This window comes from Podarcis pityusensis (genome assembly GCF_964106645.2).
Source record: "Podarcis pityusensis genome assembly, chromosome: 12".
Lineage (NCBI taxonomy): Eukaryota > Metazoa > Chordata > Lepidosauria > Squamata > Lacertidae > Podarcis > Podarcis pityusensis.
The window spans coordinates 33,702,461-33,727,719 of record NC_138037.1 but is presented as its reverse complement, the minus strand read 5'-3'; the positions used below and the strand labels follow the sequence as shown (position 1 = coordinate 33,727,719).

Here is a 25,259-nt window from a genome sequence, read left to right as displayed (position 1 = left end):
GTCATTTTTACAACCTTAAGTTTACTTCTCCTCTTTTTTTATTATTATTATTAATAATTTTATTACCTGTACCCTGCCCATTGACTGGGCCATCCCAGCAACTCAGGGCAGCTTCCAGCATAAATAAAAGCATCAGTCTGAAATTTTATACTATTTTTAAGCCCTCACCGAAGTGTGTCAGGACTTTACTGTGGATTTCACCAAACATGCCCATGTTTGCATGTGATTTTGCCTAATTGACACATTTCTACAAGCAGTTCCCCATAGCAGAATGCATTTTGAACTTTATGTTCATTAACGTATGCATTTTAAGCACCATATACCTATTCACGTGCACATTTTTTTTTTTGGTTGAGGAATTGTATCACAAATTCGGAAAAAGTGCAAATTTCAAAGGTGGTCTGCATTTCGGTTCACATATTGTTTCAGGAAGTGATAATCAGGTGCAAAAAAAATCTGAATTTGTCCCCCATTACTATTGCAAACCCATCATTCTATAAGCCCCTACTAGCCATAGTTGTGTCAGGATATTTCAGGGTCAATCAGTGAATTATATTGCTCCTTCTAACTAACCTGGAAACAGCTGTGGTTAGCTACAGCTTGCAGGTATCCATACAATTCAATGTATGGGGAGAATAATTTAAAATATTGATGAATGCACCCACAGAAACTTGGGGTTCCACCCTGAGACCTCCGGGTATAGGGAGGTATATAAATTCAATAAATAAAAATCATAATAATTTTCTTTTCTTTTTTTCAAGGATCTTGCAGATGATTTTTCTCATCTCATTGCCATTTTATATAGCACATTTGTATATAAAATGGGGGACATGATTTATCACTCACACACTTGTAATATTTCATTTCACCATTTTTTGTAAATATTAGAGACACTTATGATAAAGCCTGAACCATTATTGGAAAATATCTAGAGGCTAAGACTTTAATCAGTTTTCAACTCAAATCACATAAAAGTGGATGCATGCACTGTTTATTATCCTCTCTCTTGCCTGCCCCCTATGCAGACGTGCCAATAAAAGGAATTGTGCATCCGTAAGAAAGTTGAGTTGCAGTAATTAATTTGTGCAATGAAAAGGTTTTGTTCTGGCTCTCCAGTGGATTAAATGAGCTTCATCTGCTGTTTTCAAAAGCTGGTTTCAGGGGGAATAGCAAAGGGAGTCAAAGGTGTTTTGGCGAGAAGAAGTTGGAGTTCCCAAATAAAAAAAGGAAAAGAAAGAAAGAAAAAAGGAGATTGTGTGTCACAAAATAAAAGCAGGGTTGCTGGTATAGCTTTATTGTAAACTTTGAAGTATAACAAGCCAGTCAGAAGACCTCTAGGTGTTGCATTTTCTCTCTCGTTCCCCTAACAAACCTTTTTCCATTCCTTCCTCCAAACAATGTCCCTTGGACATTGACATTAAAGATGCCAAGAATTAAGGCATAGTGTGCAACAACTCAGACTGTCAAGAAAATCAACTCTTGCTCAACAGAATTAAATAAACCAATAATTATTATGGAAGTGCCACATAAATCCTTATACTTTTCTGGAGAAATTAATTTTTATCAAGGACCCCTTCTTAGGGTTTCTCACCATTTCCCCACGAAAGCAGCTGGTGCTCTTCAGACAAGCTGCAAGACTAGACTGTTCTCGGAAGTGAAAATGCAAGAGGCAATTGCCTTCCCCCTTTTCAGGAGTCTACCTAACATTTATTGCTTTGTGGTGCGATGTAAGGTCAACCCTCACTGCAAGTTGCTTTTTAAAAAATTAAAAAACGGTGACACTACAGAACTTAACTCAGGCACATATAACATGAATAAAGTGCAAAGCAAGTGAGCCCACGGATAGTGAGTTTTATCTCGCCTCATCACTTTTCACCCTGATTACACCATATGAGAACAAACTTGGAAACAAGGACAAACTTGGAGGGAATGTGATGATTGTGGAGCTCTGGGAAATGTTTTCTGGCAATTCCTGAGTTCTGTTCATTTTCAAGCACAGTATGCAGCTCTCATATAGTTCTCTCTCCGCCCCCCCTGCCCCCGCCCCCGGTCAATGCTTTCTTTCTCGCTATCTGAAGAAGTGTGCTTGCACACGAAAGCTCATACCAAGAACTAACTTAGTTGGTCTTAAAGGTGCTACTGGAAGGATTTTTTTTATTTTGACTATGGCAGACCAACACGGCTACCTATCTGTTTCTCGCTATTGTCACTCTAGCCATGAAGATACCAGTTAGTCTATTTCTCACTTGTCATCCTGAAAATATTCCCATTTCACTATTGAACAGGGTGCTATAGTGATTACCTCCACCTTCAGAAAATGTTCTTTGCTTTACATTAAAATAAAAAATCCTTCTGAAATTATGTCCACCTCTTTCTTGAGGATTAATGGTGGTTTAGAGCCAGTGTGGCCCACTGCTTTAGACAAACTATACATTACAGACTTGCGTAGCTGTAGCCCCATTGGCCCCTGAAATGTGGAAGAGCTGGTTCCCAAGGGGGTGAACGGGAGCAGAGGAGCACATAAGCCTTTCACGGACTGTCCTTTTCCCTGCAGCTTTTCCCCCCTCCCCGCCCCCGCCGCCGTGAGATGTTAAATGTGAAGAAACACGTGTGAGTCTCAGAAGGGGAGAAGCCAGAGGTCTAAATTTCCAAGAACAGGCCCTGTGAGAAATCTAGGAAGCAGTTAGTCAGTCGGTTTGACTGTGTGGCCTACTTTACAGAGTACGACCCTCCAATTGCTGGAGTCCTCTTCTTGAAGAGCTGTCCAGCCCAAGTCCAGTTTAAATGCAACAAACCACAAGCAGAGACAGCAGAGGTCTTGAAGTTGCCTATCAACTCGACAGCAGACCGAGCAGCTACAAACGGCACCTGGTCACAGTCTTCCCTACTATGTTTGGTCTTTCTGTTTCAATTCAAGTGTGTTGTAATGGTCCACAGTGTTGGGCTTTGGCCTGAGAGACCAGGCTTTCGAATCCCTACTCAGCCATGAAGCTCACTGGGTGAAATTGGGCCTACCACTGTCTCTCAACCTCACAGGGTAGTTGTGACGATAAAATGGGGAGCAGAAAACCAAGTGCATCACCCTGTGATCCTTGGAGGGAAAGGCTGAATATAAATGTAATTAATAAATGCATAAATTCTTATTTATATATTTGCATCTATGTGTAGAAATAGCCCATGCACATTTTATGCAAGTTGGTGTCTTCCTCTTTTGGCGGGGTGAAAGTAGTGGTGTATTTCCTCTTTTCTTGGATGCTGCAGAAGTGGCCCCCCTATAACCACTTCTGGAGGGGTGCAGTGAGCAATGGCAAGGGGTTGTTGGGGAGAGCGAGGCATCCTACACTGCTCTTCTTAACCCAGCCTGCTCCTCTCGGGTGTGATGCACAATGCTGTCCCATCACCAATACTGAAGATTCAGCTGCCAGCCCAGTTGGTTTTGAATAGGTAGCACCATTGTGTCCTTCACCTCAGACTCTGCTGACCCCTATTTGCCCAACTGCAAAATGGGAAGAATAGTAACAGGCCCTGTTGGGTTGCTCGATGGCTGAACCAAAGAACTGAAAACAAGCTGCAGGTTCTGAAAGAGCTACATGTGCTAAAATCAGGGCTATTTTTCTAGAAAAATTGGTTCCAGAACTCACCACAAACACCTTCCTTGTTCTCTCAGAATGGCAATGGTGCCCAGCTGAGAAGTGCCAGAACTGAGTTGTGGCTGAAAAAAAAGCCCTGGCTAAAATAACTAAAAAAGTCAAACTTTTTTCTTTTTTTAAAAAGCATCCATGAATAGACACACCCTACAACACAACTTTCACAACCATACCATGAGCAGCTAAAAACGCCCCATGAACATGAAATGTAGAAACACTGAGGTTTGAAATGTGAAATCATTGAGGTTTTGCATAATTGCTGCAAGTACAAAGGTAGGGAATGAACTTGGCTCCTGCTCCTTTGCTTTTAAATAAATAGCCCTTGGGATACTCTTGCTGGAGCTATCACTTCGGAGCTCCCTGCTGACTCCAAACTAGCAGGCCTGGAACTTTTATCTCACACAGGAGAAGGCTGTGGTTGTAAAAGTAGCACTCAGCTTCAGTTCCCTCCACTGGCAATCTACTCAAGGGTATTCTGTTACGTATCTACAAGAAAATGGGCTCTTTTGGAGGCCCATACAAGGATTAAACAATCCCTGGGAAAACTTGTTTTTCCCAGAATGAAACATGGCACAAAACACACCCCCCCTAATCTCGGCATCATTCTTCTGTACATAGTGAGCAAAAGAGAAGAAGGTGAGCCATTCACTTAAGCATTAGAAAATGCCCCCATTGAGAAGCAGGGGAACATATGGGGAACACAGGCCAATCCTGGAGGAAATCGGTAGACACTGTTCACCTACACATTTTTGGAGTTATAAAAATGTTTGTTGTTGTTGTTGTTGTTTAGTCATTTAGTCATAAATGATGCTAAAAGGACAGGTGTTCAACCATCCCAAGCTGCTTTTCAGATAAACCTTATGGGACTGTGCTAATACTAAATTTTAAAATGACACAGTTTAAAAAGGGGAACGTTTTGGGCATTATCATCACTTAAGGTTGCCCGTCAGCTACTACAAAAACTTCCCAACCAGCAAGATTGCATTTTGATAGGTAAAGAATATTAGAATATGAAAAGTCAGCTAACGTCAAAGCCAGGTGGGTAAAGATATATAATTATTATTATTATTATTTGCAGTGCTCCCCCAACCCCCCCCCCCCCAATTCATGTCCCATCAGACACATAAGATTTTGTCCTGACTTTCCTTTATCTTTGAACTGCAGGATTCTGTTAGGCAGGGAGCATTCAAGAGCTTTTGTTCAAATACTTGAGTGAGATTGCTTCTGTTCACCCTGATCTTACGACCTTCCTCCACTTCTGCTGCCTTCTCTCTCCCCACTCCCAAGACCAAGAACTTATTTTAGGATCCTGCAAAAGGAAAGTCATGGTAGCAGAGGGTATGGATGGGGCTATTTGTGTCCATTTGTCCTCTCTGAGCTGTGCAAGCTGATCAACTGACTGTCAGTTCTTGCAAAAACTTCACATGGTGTGCATTAGCCCTTGCAGGTGCCACCAGTCCCCTCCCCCCATTTGTCTCAGCCTTCTCCCCACCCAATGCCATAGATGATACTAGGTGTAGAGCAGGTGAGTGTGGCCAAAACAGCCTCATGGACCAAATGGGGAGGCCTGCACTGAGCACTCAGGCCAAAGCACTTTTCAGGCCAAACTATGGAAGGCCTGTGAATCTCAATTGCCTGTAATCGACTACTTTCTACTGAGCTCCTTCTCTGACCTGTCAGGTTCTCCCCTGGCTCCATTTTTAATTCACCAGTTTCCATTCTGGCTCCCCTGCCTCCATTCCTATGGCCCATCTTGGGAAGGCAGCATCTAAAAATCAAATGTTTGCAGCTGTCATCATTGCCGGACCCCTAAAAAGAACGCCCGCCCCATTCATTTTCTTTTGTAAAGTGAGCTTGAGGGAGGAGACGTCTCTTGTGTTCATTTTGCTTTGTTTCCTTTGTGCATTTAAAGGGTTTAAATGAGGGGTGTGTGTGAAGCCCACTAAAGGAATAAATTCCATTGGTAATTCTGTTTTCCTGCCTCCCCCAGACAGATATATGCGGAAAATCCATTGCCCAAAGCAAAAGGTCTCCGTCCTTCACTGCTTTTACAATTGTTCTTTCTAATTCAGACCCACAGATATTTCGGCATGAGCATTTTTGCTCACAGCCACACTGGAAAGATTCAGACATAACTCTGAAACCTATGAAAATGCATTAAAAGAGCAAGCAGGCTGTGTCATAGAATCTTCAAATCTTAGAACTGTAGAGCTGGAACAACAAGTGTCATCTAGGCCAACTTCCTGCAATACAGGAATCTTTTGCCCAATATGGGGCTCAAACCCATGACTGTGAGATTATAAGCATGATTTTGTTCCACACTGCATGCTCCCTGCTCTCCTTTCACCATCTATCTTCCCTTGTGCATTGGCCCCTCAAACAAGATATATTCTGAAGAGCATGTTTATATATTTACGCATCTTTAAGGCTACATAATTAACCATTAACCATAATAAACCATGAATCATTCTCATTAACACGTACCAAGCCTGTTGCGCTATTGCAAAGCAAAGGTTGTAGCATCAAACCATAATTCAAGAAAATTGGGAAATAAACATTCCCAGTTTGAAAAGGATCTTGGCTCAAAGAAGTTGCCACAGGCTTTGGAAATCTTAAAAGAGTGGTTTGGTATGGAAAGAGTTAGAATTCTGCAAAAAGGAAGAGATTTCAAGAATCCAACCTGAAAATAACAACCTTTTCTTGGATAAAGAGGTGGCAGATTTGAAACAACAGCAATTCAGATTTTGATGTGTTTTTTTGCCAATATTTTGAAACATTTTCTATTTCGACAGAGCCACCATTTTTGTCTTGCATTGCATTTTTGTTCATTTTCAGAGTAACTCTAGTTTAAATTATCCCCTCAAGTCTAGGCATGCCCCCATTTTTTGCATCCCAATCACTGGGTGTTTCCTCCTCTGCCATACCTAGCCAAAACCAGTGTCTAACTCTTCCTTTATTCTATCTGGATAAACAATGATTTCATATCAGTAAGAGTTTTGACCACTTACAGTCAAATAAATTTTTCTGCTTCCTTGCTTACACAGTACCCCCTGTGTAACTATGGGGTCTGTCCTGTAATTTGGGAGTCCACTTCCTTTGAATTCCCTTCTCTACATTTTAGGACATGGGCACAGCAACTGTAAAAATTATGGAGAGCATATGTAACAGAAAATCCCTGACCCATAAAGAAAAATAGAAAGAATAGAGTGAAATGAGCACTGTTCAGTCTGCCACCAGCCAGCTACCACCTGCTTGCCTTTTCACTTACAACAAGTCTGGGGTGGGACTCCTCTTCCTTAGTCTCAGTATTGCCTCAGCATAATCCTAGCAGGGGAAAGGATGGGGACAAAGCTAGAATAGATTGGCTTTGGCTGTCATTGGCTCTGGCGCCACATACTGTTGGTCTTCCTACCTTCTGCCCATCCAGTCCCTAAGGACACCAGTCACCACTGGGTGGGTTGGGGAGACCATGACTACGATAGTCAAGAATGCATAGCAGCCATGGAGTAGGATGTTCAGTTTATGTCCCACACAGGGCTAGGCGTCTTATTTTACTACAAGGGCATTCAGCCCAGGCTATCCGCCTAAGTAAACTGTTCAGTTAAATGGGCTAAATTGCTCTTTCATACACGAAAGGAAGCAAAATCAAAGCATGTGGATATGGCAAGGCAGCCACCTTCCTTGACCACAAGCAAACCTCCACAGCATCAGAAGCCATTTGGAGAGTGGGAGCACGGCATAATTCGCTTCACACCGCAGGTTCCAAATGCTCCTTGATTCTGAATGAAAAAGACTGGGTTTAGTTTCAGTGACTGACCCATGTGCTAAGTTACCTCAGGGTGCATTCCTCCCTGCCCCTTCAGATGAGATACCATCGGTCCAACTGTGGTAATTTTTCTGATAGCCATGCGGTTGAACTAAACACCAAATGTGCTTGGCTCAGCTTCTAGTATTCTACCCTTATTCACTAACTGGGGTTGAATGTGAACCAAGCTTTTAGGAGGTGAGAGAAGCTGAACTCCAGCACCAAACCCTTGTGCCATCTAAACACCCTATTCCCCCCCCAACTTTTTGATTGACCTCAGCAAATGATTAATGAAAATATAGAAGTGTGTACCATCTGAGGTTCACCAGGTTGGATGGCGTACCTTAAAAGTAATTGAATCTTGGACAAGGTGTTTTCCACGATAGGCAAATTATGAATATGAAATCAAAACCCATTTCACAGAAACAGTACGAGGCTGTGATTTTATGTTGCTTGTGTGTTTGGGGTCGATGTCAGGTGTGTTATGTCTGAATATAAAACCACCTCAGCGCTGTGCTTTCCTGGACCACCCAAGAGTCCTGGGGGGTAGAGGAAAGGCAGGTTTTATAGATTTTGTGGTATATTTGCAGTCCAGCAAAGGTATGCAGCAGATATAACATTTGCAATTATAAATTCTGACATTGGTCAGAGCAGAAATTAGTGGTTTTGTTGTCAGCTGGTAAAGTCCTGAACTAGCTTTTGCAAACTTGACCTGGCATTCTTGACCCAATGCCAACTGTTTGCCCACTCCTGACATGCATTACTTCATCAAGCAATTTCACTGTAAGAGGGAGGAGAGAAAAAAATGAGCTGTGCAGCTGCAATAGCAGAAAACTGGACATGAAAGTACTTTTGCGTATGTGGTAGCCCCTGGGTAGAGTACACAATGCACTACACATTAAACTGTCTGAAACACCTAGGCTAAAATATAAGGAGAAATCTTTAGCACTGGCTGCTACAGTCGGTAACATGGATAAGATTAAATATCTGTTGTCTGGTTGATACAAGTTTGTAATGCTTAATATAGCTAAACTCACAGTGAAGGCTGCTCAACATAGACTAGGTAGATGAGATTTAAGATTCTGTTCTTTCATGTGTGCTTTATTTATTGCATGGATCATGGTTTTTTTTATTTATATGTATAATTCTTAGCTACATTTTAAATTTATATGCTACTGTTTGGCAACAACCTGTATTTGGCTGCCTTATTAATACATTTGGATTTGGATGTGAAAGGCAGGTTTGATATCTTAAAGCAGAAAATCGGCGAGAGATGCCACATTTATTTGATTAATTGGTTAAACTGTGGTATCAACAGCCAGGGACCAAGAGGCGGTGTGGCTATATCCAAAGGGCTGTTTCAGTGTGTTGACATCTTTGCTATCCCTGAACCTGTGAATCCAACAGCAGTAACGTCTGCCCACTCCCTCCAAAAGAAACAGAATGAAACCTGGAATATGATGACACCAGCTGTCAGGGACAAGAAAAATCTGCTGAACACACTTCTATGGCTAGGGAACTGGATGCAACAAAGAGCTGGATCCAAGATTGGCCAAGCCTCCATGAGCAGCTTTGACATGTTGGTTGGGATGCCTACCTATCAATCACTGAATGTGCCACATGGTGTCAGGTAGTTTTAACTTCCTTCTACAGGTATAAAGGGAAAATGGGGAGTGCACTCTAAGGCCACATCCCACCATACATTTAGAGTACTTTGATAAGTCATGGCTTCCCCCAAAGAATCCTGGGAGCTGTAGTTTATGCTTTACAGATACAATTTCCAGCATCCTTAAAAAAACTACGGTTCCCAGGATTCTTTGGGGGAAGCCAGGCACTCTATATGTAAAGGTGTGGATGTGACCCAGGTGCACTCCCCCATTTTCCCCCTTTGAATTCAAGCTGAGGCTGCAAAGGATGTTTCTTCAGGCCCAGCTCAAATTTGGTGCTTTTTCTCAAGATGAGGTGCTGTGCAGGATGATATAAAAAGGTATCAAATTTTAAAAGCACAAAATTCGAGCTACAGCAGGAAAGGAAGAATCAGGAGCATTCTTCCTTTTGAATTTGGTACATCCACAAGTTAGCCTATCCCACCAGGTCAATGTGCCTTGACTGAAATGACCTTGTTGGCCAAATGACGATGCTGGGGTAGGGGGGCTAATTAGCCCCACAGGCTGGATAGCTCAGTCCCTAGATCATGAGACTCTTAATCTCAGGGTTCGAGCCCCACATGGGGTGAAAGATTCCTGCATTGCAGGGAGTTGGACTAGATGACTCTTGTGGCCCTTTTGACTATATTATGCCTTTTGACTATTTTAATTGCAATGCAGGGTGTGAATAATACACAGCAAACAAACAACTGACCAACTAAAAATATTGCAATTTGCTAAAGAATGCCACCAATCTGGCAGCAGATTCTCCCTCCGTTATTTTAAATATAAAAACTTGCAAAAATTGTAGCCATCCAAGAAGAGGCACTCCCCCCTTTTCCCAAACTCAGACTGAAATATCTCTTCTAGGATGGTGACACACATGGGACACAGTACACACATAGTATAAAAACAAAGCATACTTTTTCTCTCTGCAGAAATAATATTTAACCATATGAAAATCTATGTACATATAATTAATTAATTGGCTGAAATGGTCAACTAATAACCCAATCCTGTGTGGATCTACTCAGAAGTAAGCCCCACTGAATCAATGAGGCATACTCCCAGCTAAATATTTATAATATTTCAGTCTAACTTTTCTTTAAGAGGTGAAAACTCTACTTTTCTCTCTCTTTCAATGAATATTCATTTGTTGACCACAATACACATGTGCAATCCCCCTTGTGTAGCTCAGCTGACTGGGGAACAACTGAGAGTGGTGTAAAGGAGGTTGAACATTAGAAGAAAGTTAATATTTTTCTGGAGTCCTCTTGGCTTGAATGGTATGTTGTGGGCTATTTAAGATTAGGCCGTGGTCCAGAAGCAGCCTGGAAGGGGGTCACATTTCTGAATGAAACGCAGAAAGAATAAGACATATTTCATGGAGGTTGTGCATACTGACCAGAGATTGTGCATACTGCCCAGAGAATGTACAAAATTCAGCCGAGATAGGCACATCCCCCAAAGTCTGCTATATTGACTCGGGAAGATGCACAATTCCCTCTTCACGAATGGATTGTGTCCATATTCTCCATGAGGCCAGGGGAATGTGCGCAATGGCTGGTTGTGATGCCCATTAACCACTCAACTTGCATTCCCATTAATTGACACCCCCATTGTTAAACATCTTACATGGAAGATTATGGATGTCATTGGCAACAGTAGGTCTTAGTTCTGTATATGTTTGGTCAGGGTGTAACGGTGAGTTTCCATATACCAGGAAGCAAGTTCTAGGGAATGAATGGGAACTGAGCATGATCCTGGTTAGATCATGATGCCAACACTTTATTCAGGATTTTCATTATATTTCTTACCTTTGAAAAGGCTTCTAATTTTAACCAGTTTACAGGGTGGGGGCAAAAAACCAAAACAATCCAGCAATCTAGGCTACTTCATGATTGCTTCAGGCATGAAGTGGTGTGTGTGTTTCTCTCGTGGGTGGCCAGCAATATTAACATTGACTCTTTATGAAATTCAGCAAAGTCTCCAAACACTACATAATAACAGATCTTTCTTTCTTCTTTTTTTCAAAAACTTGAAGCCAGGTTTCACCATGGGTCACGTTTATGGCTTTCAAGATTGCTGCAATTCTAACTCTTGTACGTTTCAAGCTCGGTTACTTCTGTTTGGCACTTTCAGAAGGAAACAAGAACCAACCTGTATGCTGTGAGGTACTCTGCGTCTCCCATGGGGGGATCCAAGCCACCTGTCCAAGCAATATTTATATTATAACCTTCGCCAGGGCCACTTCCAACCTGAAAGGAGAAGTGGGAGAAGGGGGAGAAGTGCCAGAGGAAGGGGGGTGGGAGAGAGGAAAGGCCAGGAGTGAATCAAAATAAGAAAACATCCAAAAAACGTCCTTTTGAAACAAACATCAAACGGCATGTCAAATCAACCTGGCCCCCATTTGACAAGGACTGTTCTGGGTTATGCACTTGTTCTGCGCTGGTCCCTTGGCCCCAGTGGACTATTTGGTAATCTAGTGCAATTTAAAGCACCAGTCGAGGATGAGAAAATTAGGGGTAATCATGCAACGCAATTACCCGAAAAGATACAAATAAAATTGGGGCTCTAAAGAAATAAACCTAACCTCATTTGGGGCTCCACTGCCAGGGAAGAAGTTGCCTTCATCATAGCGATGGAGAGAGACATACAGGATGCTGGGGTCAGCATAAAAAGCCTGCTGTGTACCGTTGCCATGGTGAACATCCTAAAGGGGAAAGAAAACAGATGACAAACACAATCATGTCCAAGCCAGTGTGCCGAGAGCCCTTTTCTTTCTCTTCTCCTCCTCTTTTTTCTCTCCCTCTCTTTGTGTTTCTCCCTCTTTCTTTTTCCTTCCTTCCTCTTCTCTCTCTCTCTCCCCCCTTTCCACCCGCCCTTCACCACCCCAAACTTCCTGAACTTTCAGGCAAATTACTCTTTAATACACTCATTTTTTAAACCGGCTTCTAAAAATCAGGAAACCACAGTGAGCATGCCCTTGAGACTCCAGATGAGCAGTCATTGAGAAATCCCAGTCCTTTTGTACAATTAGATATTATACACCGGCTCTTTGTACTCCTTGTCTCAGTGATGGAATCTAGCATCCTGTTTTATGGAGGAATTTTATGACTTATTAACTGCCAACAGTTCATAACCCCTCAGGCTTAATTAACTAGTCTCATTGGCCTAAAAAAGAAAGAAGAAGAAAGACTAATGTTTAAAATACAAACTAGAATTCTGCAGGAGGATCTATGGGCTATGAAGCATTTTTGCAATTCTTGAAAGAGCACTAAATATTCGGGTATTCGTTGATTTGCCAAGTTCCACTATTGAGGTCAAAGGGCTTGCAACCAGCTGAGTAAATTGGCTTCCTTGAAATGTTCAGTTCAGTTAGCAGTCCCTCCGCAGCGAGATCCACATCAAAAGGGAACCCAGATGCAGAAAGGACTTCATACTTTATGTTCATAAAATCATGACGGCTGCAGTTGACGATGTAAGAATATGATCTCATTAGCTTGGAGCAGCCTGATCCTCAAAAGGCCACAAGTGCCATTCATCCTCTACGCTATTTGCTGGCAGGCCACTTTGAAGAATGAATTGCAAATCCTCTGACAAAGGACAGCATAAAAGATCTGCCTATTCCATCAATACAATGCAGCTACACGCATACGAATCATTGGTAGCAATAACTTACTAGCAACAATTATTAGCAGCTATGATCATATTTTAAGCTGCAGTGCTAAACACGCATGCTTGGAAATAATTGCCACTGAAAATCCATGGAACTTGCTTCCAAGGAAATACACTGAGGATGTTGGTGTGCAAAAAAGCTTTCCGAGACTGAATTTGTTCACAGCCACAACAGTCTTGTGAGGGCTGCTTCCATAAAGTTTGTGTATTGACTTAGATCATTACTGTCCATTCCCACTGGGCAGAGGAAATTACAAGGAGAGCAGCCAAATGAATAACAGCCACCCAGATCAGATTTGCCAACCTGGTGCCCTCCAGGTGTTTTGGACCACAGTGCCCATCAGCTGAATGGAATTGTCATCCATAGCATCTGAAAGACATCAAGTTGGTGAAGTCTGAGCCAGAGGAAGTCATGTGACCCTTTTAAGAAGGGCTGAGGCCAAGCTGGGAGCACTGTTTTGGTCAGAGCAACAAAGGGAGAGAGTCACCTGCCCAGCCACCCTATGCCAATTCCTAAGCAACCTTTCACAGGTGTCTTCCATAACCTTGTATCTTAGATCACACTATCTCATATCATCTATCACTGAATTAGCAGGTACCTGGTGGTTAGCTAATGAAGAATGCAGTCCATGCATCTGGTAAGGGACTATAAGGAACTGAAATGTACCTATTGGGTGCATGGAGCCCAAGTGGGAAAGTCAGGAGGAGTGGGTAAAATATGTCTGTGTACTAGGGCAGCGAACTTGGTGTGAGACTGGTTAGAAAAGCCTATGTGCCCATTTTGGGTTTTTTGGGGGGTTCTTTTTTAAATTTGTTGAATGCATTAGGAGAACTGTCCAGTCTCACAAAGTTTCTGTTAAACTGCTACAAGCATCGCTGTTTGCCATTTCATACTGGTGAAAAAGTTGATTGTTTAAACTGAGAATATTCCTATTTCCTGACTTGGCAGTGAGATGCAATTACAGGACTGGCAGTCATAAGGAAAGACTTACGATTGCTTAGGTCAGTAGTTCTCACGCGGTGGAACTGTTCCCTTTTGGGGGTATGGAAGATTTGGCGGGGGGGGCATGAAGTTTCAGAGAAGGTTAGGATCCTGAGGCAGATGCTGCCTTCTTCTCCAACAGAGTCTCATGGTTCAAATGCTCCTCTGATGAGGAACCTACAAAAAGTTTTGGTTTCTTTGGATTTCTGTGTATGTACCCAATCATCTCAATGTGATTTAGGAAGAAAGGGCCTCTGCTATTTTGTTCTTATGAGATTTCCTTGTGCATGGTTTTACGGAATGGAATGAAAAAGCCAGCCTACAGATCTTTGCAGATCAGCTTGTATCTATCCACAAGTGTCCACTTTTGTCCACTCTTCTGTGGAACAGATTATTGATGCTGGCTTTGACCTGGAGGGGTCCAAGCTGAAACTGATAGAGGAACACCGGTTAAAGTGTTTAAATTATAACGTGACAAATAAGGAAGAACACATGCCAGACGTATTGGAACTTGGTCTCGGGGTAGATTCTACAGCCACCATACAAAAGCAAATATGGTCTGGCTAGCCATGGAAGGGAGACTCTATGGAAATTCCATATGCACAACATGGTGCTCTATGGTGGGAGGCGGGATAAAGGAAGGCGGGATAAAAATGCACTAAATAAACAAGTCAGTCATATCTGTGCTCTAGATAATTTCCCCAAACTGAAGCATAGAACTACAATTTAATTAGGTTGCTGAACAACCTATTTGTGCTTCTCTTTTCACTTGGCTCTGTGACCACTATGGATTTCACAAGGCCACACATCAAGTAAAAAAGGAGAGTGGGTGACCTACAAATCTTGGATCTGCCTCCCCGTGTCATTAAATGCATTCAGCACCAGTGGGGATACGAATCTTCCAAAATAATGAAATTTGAGCATACTGGCTATCTATTCTCTATGCAAGCTGAGGTTTAGTTTCAGTTATTTTGGAGTAATGCAGAGTTGGAGTTACACAGTAATCCTGCAGGATGTTTTATGAATCCATAATATTATTAAGCTATTATTGATACGTTCAAATTAATGCTGAAATGGGATTGTGTTATTTCATTAAGGAAAATAGCTCCTGGGGAAATGAAAACCGCAAAACATAGTTTAAGGAATTTTAAAATTCATGGTGAGCTCATTAGTATGTTCAGCAAAACCTGTTCCCAAGGAGCCGTGATGGCTTATTGTGCAGGTAATCATCACAATATATCACAGCACGCCATTCAAAGATTTCCAAGTATAATGAAGCCAAATGTAGTCTAGTTGCAGTTGCTGCTAAAGACATGTGTGTTGCCAGCTCTTTAAAATGTCAATTTTAAGTAAGACTCGACCAAAACGCAAAACATTTAGACGCAATTTCTAAGCCACATAGGCCCAGAAAGTCTTTCGATAATCCTAGAACATCAGCCTAAAGGGCGTAAAGGTAAAGGGACCCCTGACCATTAGGTCCATTTGTGACCGACTCTGGGGTTGCGGCGCTCATCTCGCTTTATTGGCCGAGGGAGCCAGCGTACAGCTTCCGGGTCATGTGGCCAGCATGACTAAGCTGCTTCTGGCAAACCAGAGCAGCGCACAGAAATGCCGTTTACCTTCCCACCGGAGCGGTACCTATTTATCTACTTGCACTTTGACATGCTTTTGAACTGCTAGGTTGGCAGGAGCAGGGACCGAGCAACGGGAGCTCACCCCGTCGTGGAGATTCAGCAAGTCCTAGGCTCTGTGGTTTAACCCACAGCGCCACCCGCATCATAATCTTGCAGAACACAATATAATGGTGGCTCAGGGCTGCAACAGAAATGACCTAGATGCCACTTAACAGTAACACTACTCACTAGTTTAGCTCTTGAGAACTTTTCCCTGCTTCAGGCACATTCCCACTACTCTTGCTATGCTTTTCTTAGGTGTCTCCTAACGGAGATAGAGCGATTGCTTTAACCTCCGGGGAAAGCTCGATCATCGAGAGGCTATTGGGGAGAGCACAAGGACACTGTGCACCCCAAAAGAAATCCAAAAGGGAATTTTGGGTGCAGAGCTTCGGCAGCACGATTTGCAGGCTCTCCTGCCCTCCCCACCATGGCAAAAGGTCTCTTTCTGCCAATGCATGATCCCAAGATATGAGCTTGTGAGCCACCAGAGATAACTTCTATAATAATACATGCCATTCGAGTTCTCAGCACTGATGCGCTCTTCAGAATATGCATTCCTAATTTGATATTTCTGAGACGTACAATGACATTTATTTTCTCTCTGGAAACTAAAGGGCAGGGCAGGGAAGGCTGTGGCTCCGTTGTACTTCACATTTTGCATTAAAACTTTGACATCTCCAGGCAGTGCTAGCAGAGACCATGGAGAGCCACTGCAGTCAATGTATAGAAAATACTGAGTTAGACCAGTGGTCTAACTTATATGATATTGTAAACATTGTTTTCACAGTATATGGCTGTTACTCTTCCATTTATCTGTCCAAATAAACTATTGCTGAGACAGCAAAACATGGGCGGTAAGCCTCTTGTGCAGGCTATTTTTTCTGTATATGTTAACTTTGTGTATGCTATTTCTAAAATTGCCACAAAGGCTACACTGCTACACATACTTGTCTGGAAACAAATCCTATGGAAGACAATGAGGCTTTCTTCTGAGTAGACATGTGTAAGCCAAATATATTATTTGTTCCTTGGAAACAGATGCTGCCATAAAGGATGTTGGATAATTCCATCAGAAACAGAAACGGAAGTGGAAACTGTGACAATTTGCACGTTTGTCTGAGGCCAGGAATGAAAATCATGCAAGCAAATATGAGTGGTATTCTCTATCTCTGTTTTGTTTTTGTTTTTGTTTTTTTTTAGATTACAAACACTGCATAAATGACATTATAGTCTGCATTGTTCTCATGGTTTTCCTTCCATTGAAACACACTGAAGTTAATTATGTGATTAATTACATTAGTTTCAGCCATATCAGATAGCGAGATGAACAATGTATGTTTCAACAGAAGCTGAACTGTAATGGAACAGAAATGATGCTGAATGCAGCAAACACAGGGCAGAGTGGAAATTTTTGCCTGCTTGCATCTATAGCTGCCACAATTAATTTTAACAAATTGTTGTAAATACTGATGCATTTTCTCCCTATATGTGTGGGATAAAAATGGAATACACATTATTTTTCAACATAACATGAGTAGTAGCGCTGATAGACAAAGAAAGAGGGCAAGTCATTTTTTAGTCTGATAAATGGTTACCTCAACAGAAATAAAGGAAATAGTTCCAGCATAGTTGCTGATAGCAGGATAAATGGGGACATTTTTCTTGCACAGTGCATAGTTGAAACACCAAACCTTTGGGTTCCATGCACAATTTTATCCAAGGGCAAAGCTAAAGAAATGATAATATTTTTGATACTTTTTCTAACATCCATTCTGCATTTTTGTGGGGTGCTTCCACAAATTATTTCTGACACGTAGTAATGATACTTCTCTTCCCACCAAGGAGAACCTTCTCAGATCCAACATAGGCAATGATGTGGAAGTTACTGTCTCAAACTACCAGTGCACAAAAATTGGTTTTAGGTTCTGATTAAAAAAAAATATGGAAAAATGTTTAGAGGTCTGTTGGATACTTGATTCCCTTGAGAAAAAGGAGGCAGCATGAAAGAAGATGGGTATCTTCAGACCTGATGGCAAGCAGTATGTTTATTCTGATCCAGCCAAACCTTGTAGATTCAGGGTGGATACACAAAACTCTCCTGCCTTTTTGTTTTTTGATTTTTTAAAGCATTTACTGATTCACTGTAATGGAAGGAGCAGATATTTCATATAAATGGATGGAGCTGGCTTCTGCTGAATGTATAGGAACTTGGTGCGAACATGCAGTATACATAAAGTGTTAAATGGGGATGGTGGTATTATTTTCTGTTAAGTAAAGAAGATGGAGATAATATATTATACAGCCTCATGAACTTCACACAAAAGCAGGGCAGTCCCATTTAGGGCATTTGGTTCGGGAGCTGTATGCCACACATGAGACAGTCTCCTTCAAGAACTATTCAGTAACTATGAGAAAATTCCTCCTATGCCATTCCTATTTTTCAGCATGTAAACACTGAAAATCCTTTCAGGATTGCAGATTTAAATCTTTAAAAGGAATGGTAAAAGCTCCAAGGATCAGAAGGAGGGAAGTTAGTTGAAACAATCTGGCTTCATTATATTTTTTCAATGCACATAATCCCAAAATCCAAGAGAAAAGCAGTTTCCAGGGCTGAGTCAAATGTTTAATATGCGTCGGCAGAAATTTCAGATAGAAAAATACTGTAGTGTGAGCACAACACATCCACCAGCTGCAGCTTGGCACCTGCCATCTTTCTTTCAATATGTATATTGCGGGGAACTAATTGATGCAAATTACCCACTGGCACATAATTCATTATACCTTTCTGAAGTCACCCTCTGTGTCAAAAACAAGTTATCTATTTTTTGAGCTACTCTCTGTTTGTTCTGGACCTACATCTCAGTCCATGATTTACAGAATGTGGGATTCCGAGCATGCACACACGTACAGTGGTACCTCAGTTTATGAACTTAATCTGTTCTGGAAGTCCTTTCTTAAACCGAGGCGCGCTTTCCCTAATGAGGCCTCCCACCGCTGGTGCCCTTCCACCATTTGGCTTCTGTTCTTAGACCGAGGTAAAGTTCTCAAACCAGGACACTACTTCCAGTTTTGTGAAGTTTGCAAACCGAATAGTTCGTAAACAGGGCTGTTCTTAAACCAAGGTACCACTGTACTTTACTTAGTCCTGCCGAAGGAGACATCCTAAAGGGAGGCAGACTTGTGGAATTGCTGATTTATGGATAAAGTGGGAATCTTGATCTGTGTTTGATCATCTGAACACACAAACAAATGATCACCATTTTTCCATAGCCCCATTCACTTGAAGGAGCATCACACATAAAAAGAGGCTTCTACACGGGCTCAAGGTGAGCTGCTCCTTATTTTAAACACAGTCTTTAACATCATTGCATACAGGGTGGCTGGGCTGATACAAACATGCAAGGCTCGCTGTGAAGTGAGTCTTCTCAGAACCCTGATTTAGAACTCAGATACAAACACCCATCGGGGATCCCTGATGCATGTAAATCGTAGAACTGTAGGGTTGGAAGAGTCCTCTAGTCCATTTCCCTGTTATCACAGCTAAATAATCCCTGAGATGGCCATCCAACCTCTGTTTAACACCACCCAATGAAGGAGAGTCCAAATCAGGGAGGGGAATTTCCATACCTCCAAGTGGAACACCCAAACAACATCTATCACTGCTCTTGGCCACCTCCGGCGTACAGGGTATTCAAACACAGTAGCCAGAGAAAGCATCCCCGTCCTCCCTATGAAACCATGTACAGTCATACCTTGGAAGTCGAACAGAATCAGTTCCGGACTTCCAAAATGTTCAAAAACCAAAGCGCAGCTTCTGATTGGCTGCAGGAAGCTCCTGCAGCCAATCGGAAGCTGTGGAAGCCCCGTCGGACATCCGGCTTCCAAAAATAGTTCACAAAACGAAACAGTCACTTCTGGGTTTGCAGCGTTTGGGAGCCAAAATGTTCAGGAACCAAGCTGTTCAAAAACCAAGGTATGACTGTGTTAGCTAGGTTAAAGGCCCTCCGTTCGTTCACAGACTGTAGCAGTATCTCCTAAATGGTAGAATACATGGTAAGTATGCAGAAAGGGAGCTTCTGTTTGCCGCAAACTCCCAAATGCAAGTAAGCTCTCGGTGGCAACAATGGGATGCACAGGTACTGGATGGTTACGTGGGAGCCGGTTGAAGCTAAATCCTTCGAAGACAGAGGTCCTGTGGCTGGGACGGGACGATATGGGATTGGGGGGGCAACTCCCATCTCTTGTGGGGGCGCAATTAGTGCCAACTGTCCGTTAAGAGTTTGGGTGTAATCTTCGACACCTCCCTTTCCATGGAGGTGCAGATTGCAGCTACAACAAAAGCGGCATTTTTCCATCTCCGCCAAGCTAAGCAGTTGGCTCCTTACCTCTCTCGCCCTGACCTAGCCACTGTGATCCACGCGACGGTCACCTCCAGACTGGATTATTATAACTTGCTCTACGTGCGGCTGCCCTTGAGACTGACCCAGAAACTCCAGCGGGTGCAGAATGCTGCAGCGAGACTCCTTACGGGGTCTTCACTGCGAGATCACATTCACCCGGTGCTATACCAGCTGCACTGGCTCCCAGTGGAGTACAGGATCAGGTTTAAGGTGCTGGTTTTAACCTTTAAAGCCCTATACGGCCTAGGACCCTCGTACCTACGGGACCGCCTCTCCTGGTATGCCCCACAGAGAAACTTACGGTCTTCAAATAAAAACATCTTGAAGGTCCCAGGCCACAGAGAAGTTAGGCTGGCCTCAACTAGAGCCAGGGCTTTTTCGGCCGTGGCTCCGATCTGGTGGAACACTCTGTCATAAGAGACAGGGCCCTGCGGGACTTGACATCTTTCTGCAGGGCCTGCAAGACAGAGCTGTTCCACCAGGCCTTTGGCCAGGGCACAGCCTGACTCCCTCCCTCGGCAATCTTCACGGAGCTCTGGCCCAATGTTTGCCAGTGGCTTGAATTAATTAATTTTATAATGAATGATTTTAGAGTGTTGTTTGTGTTGTACTTTTGTACTGTTTTACTGTTGTTAGCCGCCCTGAGCCCGGCTTCGGCTGGGGAGGGCGGGATATAAATAAAATTTATTATTATTATTATTATTATTACTTTTGTCAATGAGCACCAAACCTGCTATTGCACTGATTCTCAATGCTTGCCAAGCATTCATAATTTTATCCTAAAAAAAGACATCACTGGCATATTGGGCAGCTGGGCCAGATATGTGGAATGAAAGAGCAGCAGAGATTCTCAGCATATGAACACCCAATCACCGGTTCCAGTTGATCCCCTTTACCTATCACATTTGTCATATTCCCCCCCCCCCCCCCCGTTTCTATAAGGCAACTCTTAACGTCAACTCTGAAACAGCTACAAAGGAAACCAGAGCTTGTTTGTGACTGCAAAAAACAAACAAACACAAAATCCCAGGCATGGTGGGTAGGGGAGAAAATCCCTAATGCACACATCTTTGAATGCAATTTTTGTCTAATGCACACATTTTTGCAAAGCATTTTCTGTAATATAATGGATTTTGGTATGTTATTTTTACTCATATGTATTTTTGTGAACACCTTGTCCCACTGTGCATTTTTGTACACGTTATGTAGCAGGAGACCTGCATTGCAGAATTTGGAGAGGTGCAAATTTCAAAGGATACACTTCGCACATTGTTACAGAAAGTTCGTATTAGGTGGGCCCACCCTTAAATGTGAACTGAATCAAATTTCTGGCCCATCCGTAGTAACAACAAGTGCTTGTTCCGCCATGTCTATATGCTAATTCTTGCCTTTCCCTGCACAGCTAATGTGGGAGTGTTGATGGCAAGCTTCTTCCTGGATGGTGAGCAATGGCAGGGTTACTGCTGTGGGTGCATTTTGCTGCACTGCTGCTATTCTTGTGGCGCAATATCTGCTGCTGATTTAGCAGAGGACTGCAGCCGTAGAGGCTTCTGAGTAGAACAGGACTCTTCCCGTCACTTGCCCAGAAGTGTACAGAACCATCTTCATTGTTTTTCCTGCTTAATTGTGCATTTCATATCACATGATTAAATATATTAGAAAACAATTGTTTTTCATAACTAAACCACAAGCCCTGTTTTCTTTGCACCATCCTCCGCTGGGGCAACATCACAAGGAGATTTAATTATGAGCGCTGATATGAATAAGATTTAAACTATTAATTCCGTAGCTTGGGGGGTGGGGTGGAATCTTTAACGCATTTTGTCTTTAAATCTTTTATCACCTGCAAAAATAAATTAAATGCAGATGTAACAGGTTAGGTTTGGATGCCAGGGTTCATTTCCTGTCTATGCTTTTTCAGACAACTTATTACACCTCCTCCCAAAGTGTAGGCAAAACAAAAATGGTGCTCATAAATCAACCCCCGGCTTTTCCTCCAGGCTATGCATGAAGCTGGTCCTTAAGTAGGAGGCAAAGCTCAATTCATTATTCACAAGCAGAATGGATAGAAAACTTACCCAGTGACAACCGCATTTGAACTAACCATTTGTTTGAAACTGTACTATGCAGCAAAAGATTAATCTAAGCCACAAAGGCTGGCTCTTTGTTGTTATTAAATTAGATTTCCTGCATGGAAGGCATCCCGTACTGGCACACGTGATTTGGAACCGGGCGAGGGTGGGCTGGGGAGAGACAAAGGCCTTGTTCCTTTGTTTCAATAATGTTCGCATTGCACAACTAAACTAAGCTATTGTCAGCTTAAGGAGGAAAGCCAAACTGGTTACCAAACCAAAGCCACGCAATTTAACTATTTGAAATTTATATTCTGCAGGGAAAAGTAAACGTTGGTACTTGTTGGGTCATTTTAACAGTGGAAGTATCAATTCATTTAAGGACCATAAAAGTCACCCTGATCTGCGCCTTCTTCTCATTAAAATTGCAGTTAACACCATTAAAGTGAAACATACATGTTTATGGTTTCAGTCCTGCCATCCTGGATTTAATGAGTTCCCAAATTCAGAGGAAAAACACACACCTTTATTACTCCTAAGTATTAAAGGCAGGAAAGCCTAACATATAAAAGAAAAACACAACCCCCCCCCTTTTCCCTCCCCCTTTCCTTCCACCCCTCCCCGAACCATTTTTATCTGGATCCACCCAAATGATGATGCTTGCCAAGAATACATACCAGATCTACAATCAATATCTTGCCTATATTTAGCTTGTCTCTCAAGTATTTGGCAGTAATTGCAACCGAATTAAAAAAGCAGAACCCCCTGTGGAATAGAGAAGAACAGAAATTTTACAAAGCACATCAGTCAGGAAAACAGTTATAAATAATGTTCAGGGCATGCGTGTGTGTATGTGTGTGTGTTTTTAAAAAAAACCCACTATATGATCTCTAAGACCATAAATCTGCTTCTGTGAGTATCTTGAAAACCTTTTCAGTCATCTGCTAACAATTAGAGCTCCCCAGAGACATGCACAATGCAGGTGATTGCCAGTAACCCTAGCACTCCAAGATGGGCAATATTCCCTGGTACTTACATGGCTGTTGATTCTTCAGCATGATGGCCTGGGGGCCTTACAACAGCAAAACCATTCTGTAAGAACAAGATAGGTTTTCAATTACCAGATTTTAAAAGAAGAAGGGGAGTGATCTCTTCTCTTTTCTGTGGAGCAAAGAGCAGCAAGTAAACAGGTTTGGAATGTATTAAAAGCTACTAAACGCATCCCCACACCAGCACTCATTACCCTTTCATAGAATAAGTGGGGCAACTGCAAAGGATCTCAGCTGAGTGGTTATTTAAAAAAATAGGTCGTGTGTCAAGGATTCCAGGCTAGCTAGATATCTCACCCCAGAAGCTCACAAGCAGGGCATGTTAACATACCCCCCCACATATCTCATACCAAGAGAATTTTTCTAAGCAGGGAGCAATAAAACCATGCAAGTCAGTATACAAATTCAAAACTTTGAGAACAATTCAGTGGTACCTTGTGTTATGTACTGCCCTCCTTACGAATGCTGCCGGTTACGCGCTCCGCTAACCCGGAAGTAGATGCCCCTTGTTGTGACCTTTGCCCCGGGATGCGAGCGGAAGTGGCACTCCGGCGGCGCAGCAGAAGCAGGAGGCGCCATTAGAGAAAGCGTGCCTCATGTTACAAGCGGTTTCCGGTTACGAACGGATCTCCGGAACGGATTAAGTAACACGTAACACGAGGTACCAGTGTAATGCAAAAGCTGGTCATGCTGCAGGGGCAGCCTGGCTCAATAAGAACATTTTGAGTAAGTGCAAAGGATAAAACAGAGAGAGCTTACTTAACATGCTATTTCTGAACATGGAGCTTCCACTTTGCCTCATGACATGTGACCATTGGATAGACTGATTCTGCAACCTAAAATTCCACATGACTACTATGTGGACGCAGAACTGCAACAGCAGAGGTTGCCCATTCTTTTACATGTCGGGGATGTGTTTGGATTGAGACTGACCCAGCAATCCAAACTCTCTGCTGCTGAACTTCTACTGTTGCTTCCACAGCCTGGCCACTCACGGTAGCTGCAGTAATAGAAGTGGGAGCAGGTAGATCAACCCCAGTCCTTGTGCCAGCTCCAGGCTGGTGCAGAGATCAGGCCCAGATTGAGCCCAATGGCCATCTGCCCCAGTTGTGAAGTCTCAGCATCTCCATTTCCAGCAGATTCTGGGCTGTCTCTGCCCCTCCCCATCCTCAAAAGGCCCCATTTGGGGGAGTTCCACCCATGAGGATACCACCAGTGGTCCTTCTGCCTGTTTAGTAGGCGGAAGGGGGAAGTCTGCAAGGATGGACTGATGCTTGTGCCACTCTGGTAGGGGCAGAGACAGGGGGCTGGTTGAGCTGACAGAAGCCAGCAGAGGGATACTGCCTAGCATAAATGTGGCTTGGGACTGGATTGCAGCCTAAGTCATACCTGAAATCAGTGGGACTTGGACATGGCTGACCTAAGTCCCAATGATTTCAGTGGGCCTACTGCAAGCATGACTAAGCTGTATCCAACTCAATGTGCATTTGTTGCCACATTGGGTGAGCATTAGAGGCGTCAGAGGCCTCAGTTGAGCTGCTGAAACTCTACTGTGTTGCTCAGTGCAGCTGATTTAATATTTTCTGCCAACCTCCAAGTGTTGTTCATACCACAAGATAACCCTTTTTTGTTTTTGTGCACCTTTACTCTTAGTTGCGTACAGCTGTTTGCACTGTCTGCTTCTACCCATTGATTCCATATAGAATAAATATTTTCTCTTTTCCTTGTGTCTAGCTTTGGTTATGCTAGAGTATAAGAGATGTCTTTTGGCAGGGCTGGAAACATTCATTTATGTTCTCCAGTTATGCACTGATCACGGAAGAGGAGAGAAAAATAAGAAACTGCATAGAAAATATGCTCAAATGGGCAGACATAACAGGAAAATGGCATACCCATCAACTGCCTCAGAAAAACCGGGACATCCTGTTTTTTTCCTTTGAGAGTACGGCAGCCATTTTGGGCACCTTGCTCTCTTATGATTTGGGCTGATAAAACCCACTTTTTTCAGGTCTGTGATCTTGTGCTGGATTTTGGACCCAGAAGATGGAGTCCCAGATTTGGGTTGTGTCGTGTAGGAGGGTATGAAATGGGGCAAATGTCTTGGTGGCAGAGCCCCAGATATAATGCGAGATTTTGGTCAGCGTTGAGTTTCTTGTGCTAGAAGCAAAATGGTATGATTCAACCATTGTTCAACCCACCAAGGCTATGGAAGCATGGAAGCCCTGTGGTTTCACTGATTCCTAGCTGTGCCCATGCAGAAACTGCAGGCAACATTAATGGAAGAAACACATTAAATCAAGATAA

General features: G+C 42.8%; 1 protein-coding gene across 4 annotated transcripts in view; it reads right to left on the bottom strand.

The window, feature by feature from the left end:
* HDAC9 (histone deacetylase 9) overlaps positions 1-25,259 on the bottom strand; it is a 497,559-nt gene that overhangs the window by 83,836 nt on the left and 388,464 nt on the right. For all 4 annotated transcript variants that reach the window (XM_080974605.1, XM_080974606.1, XM_080974608.1 and 1 more), the window contains 4 exons: positions 22,943-22,998; positions 22,584-22,671; positions 11,692-11,811; positions 11,259-11,356 (listed from right to left, as the gene is read on the bottom strand). In XM_080974605.1, the coding sequence (XP_080830731.1) occupies positions 11,259-11,356; positions 11,692-11,811; positions 22,584-22,671; positions 22,943-22,998 (362 nt within the window). The remainder of the gene's footprint in view (positions 1-11,258; positions 11,357-11,691; positions 11,812-22,583; positions 22,672-22,942; positions 22,999-25,259) is intronic.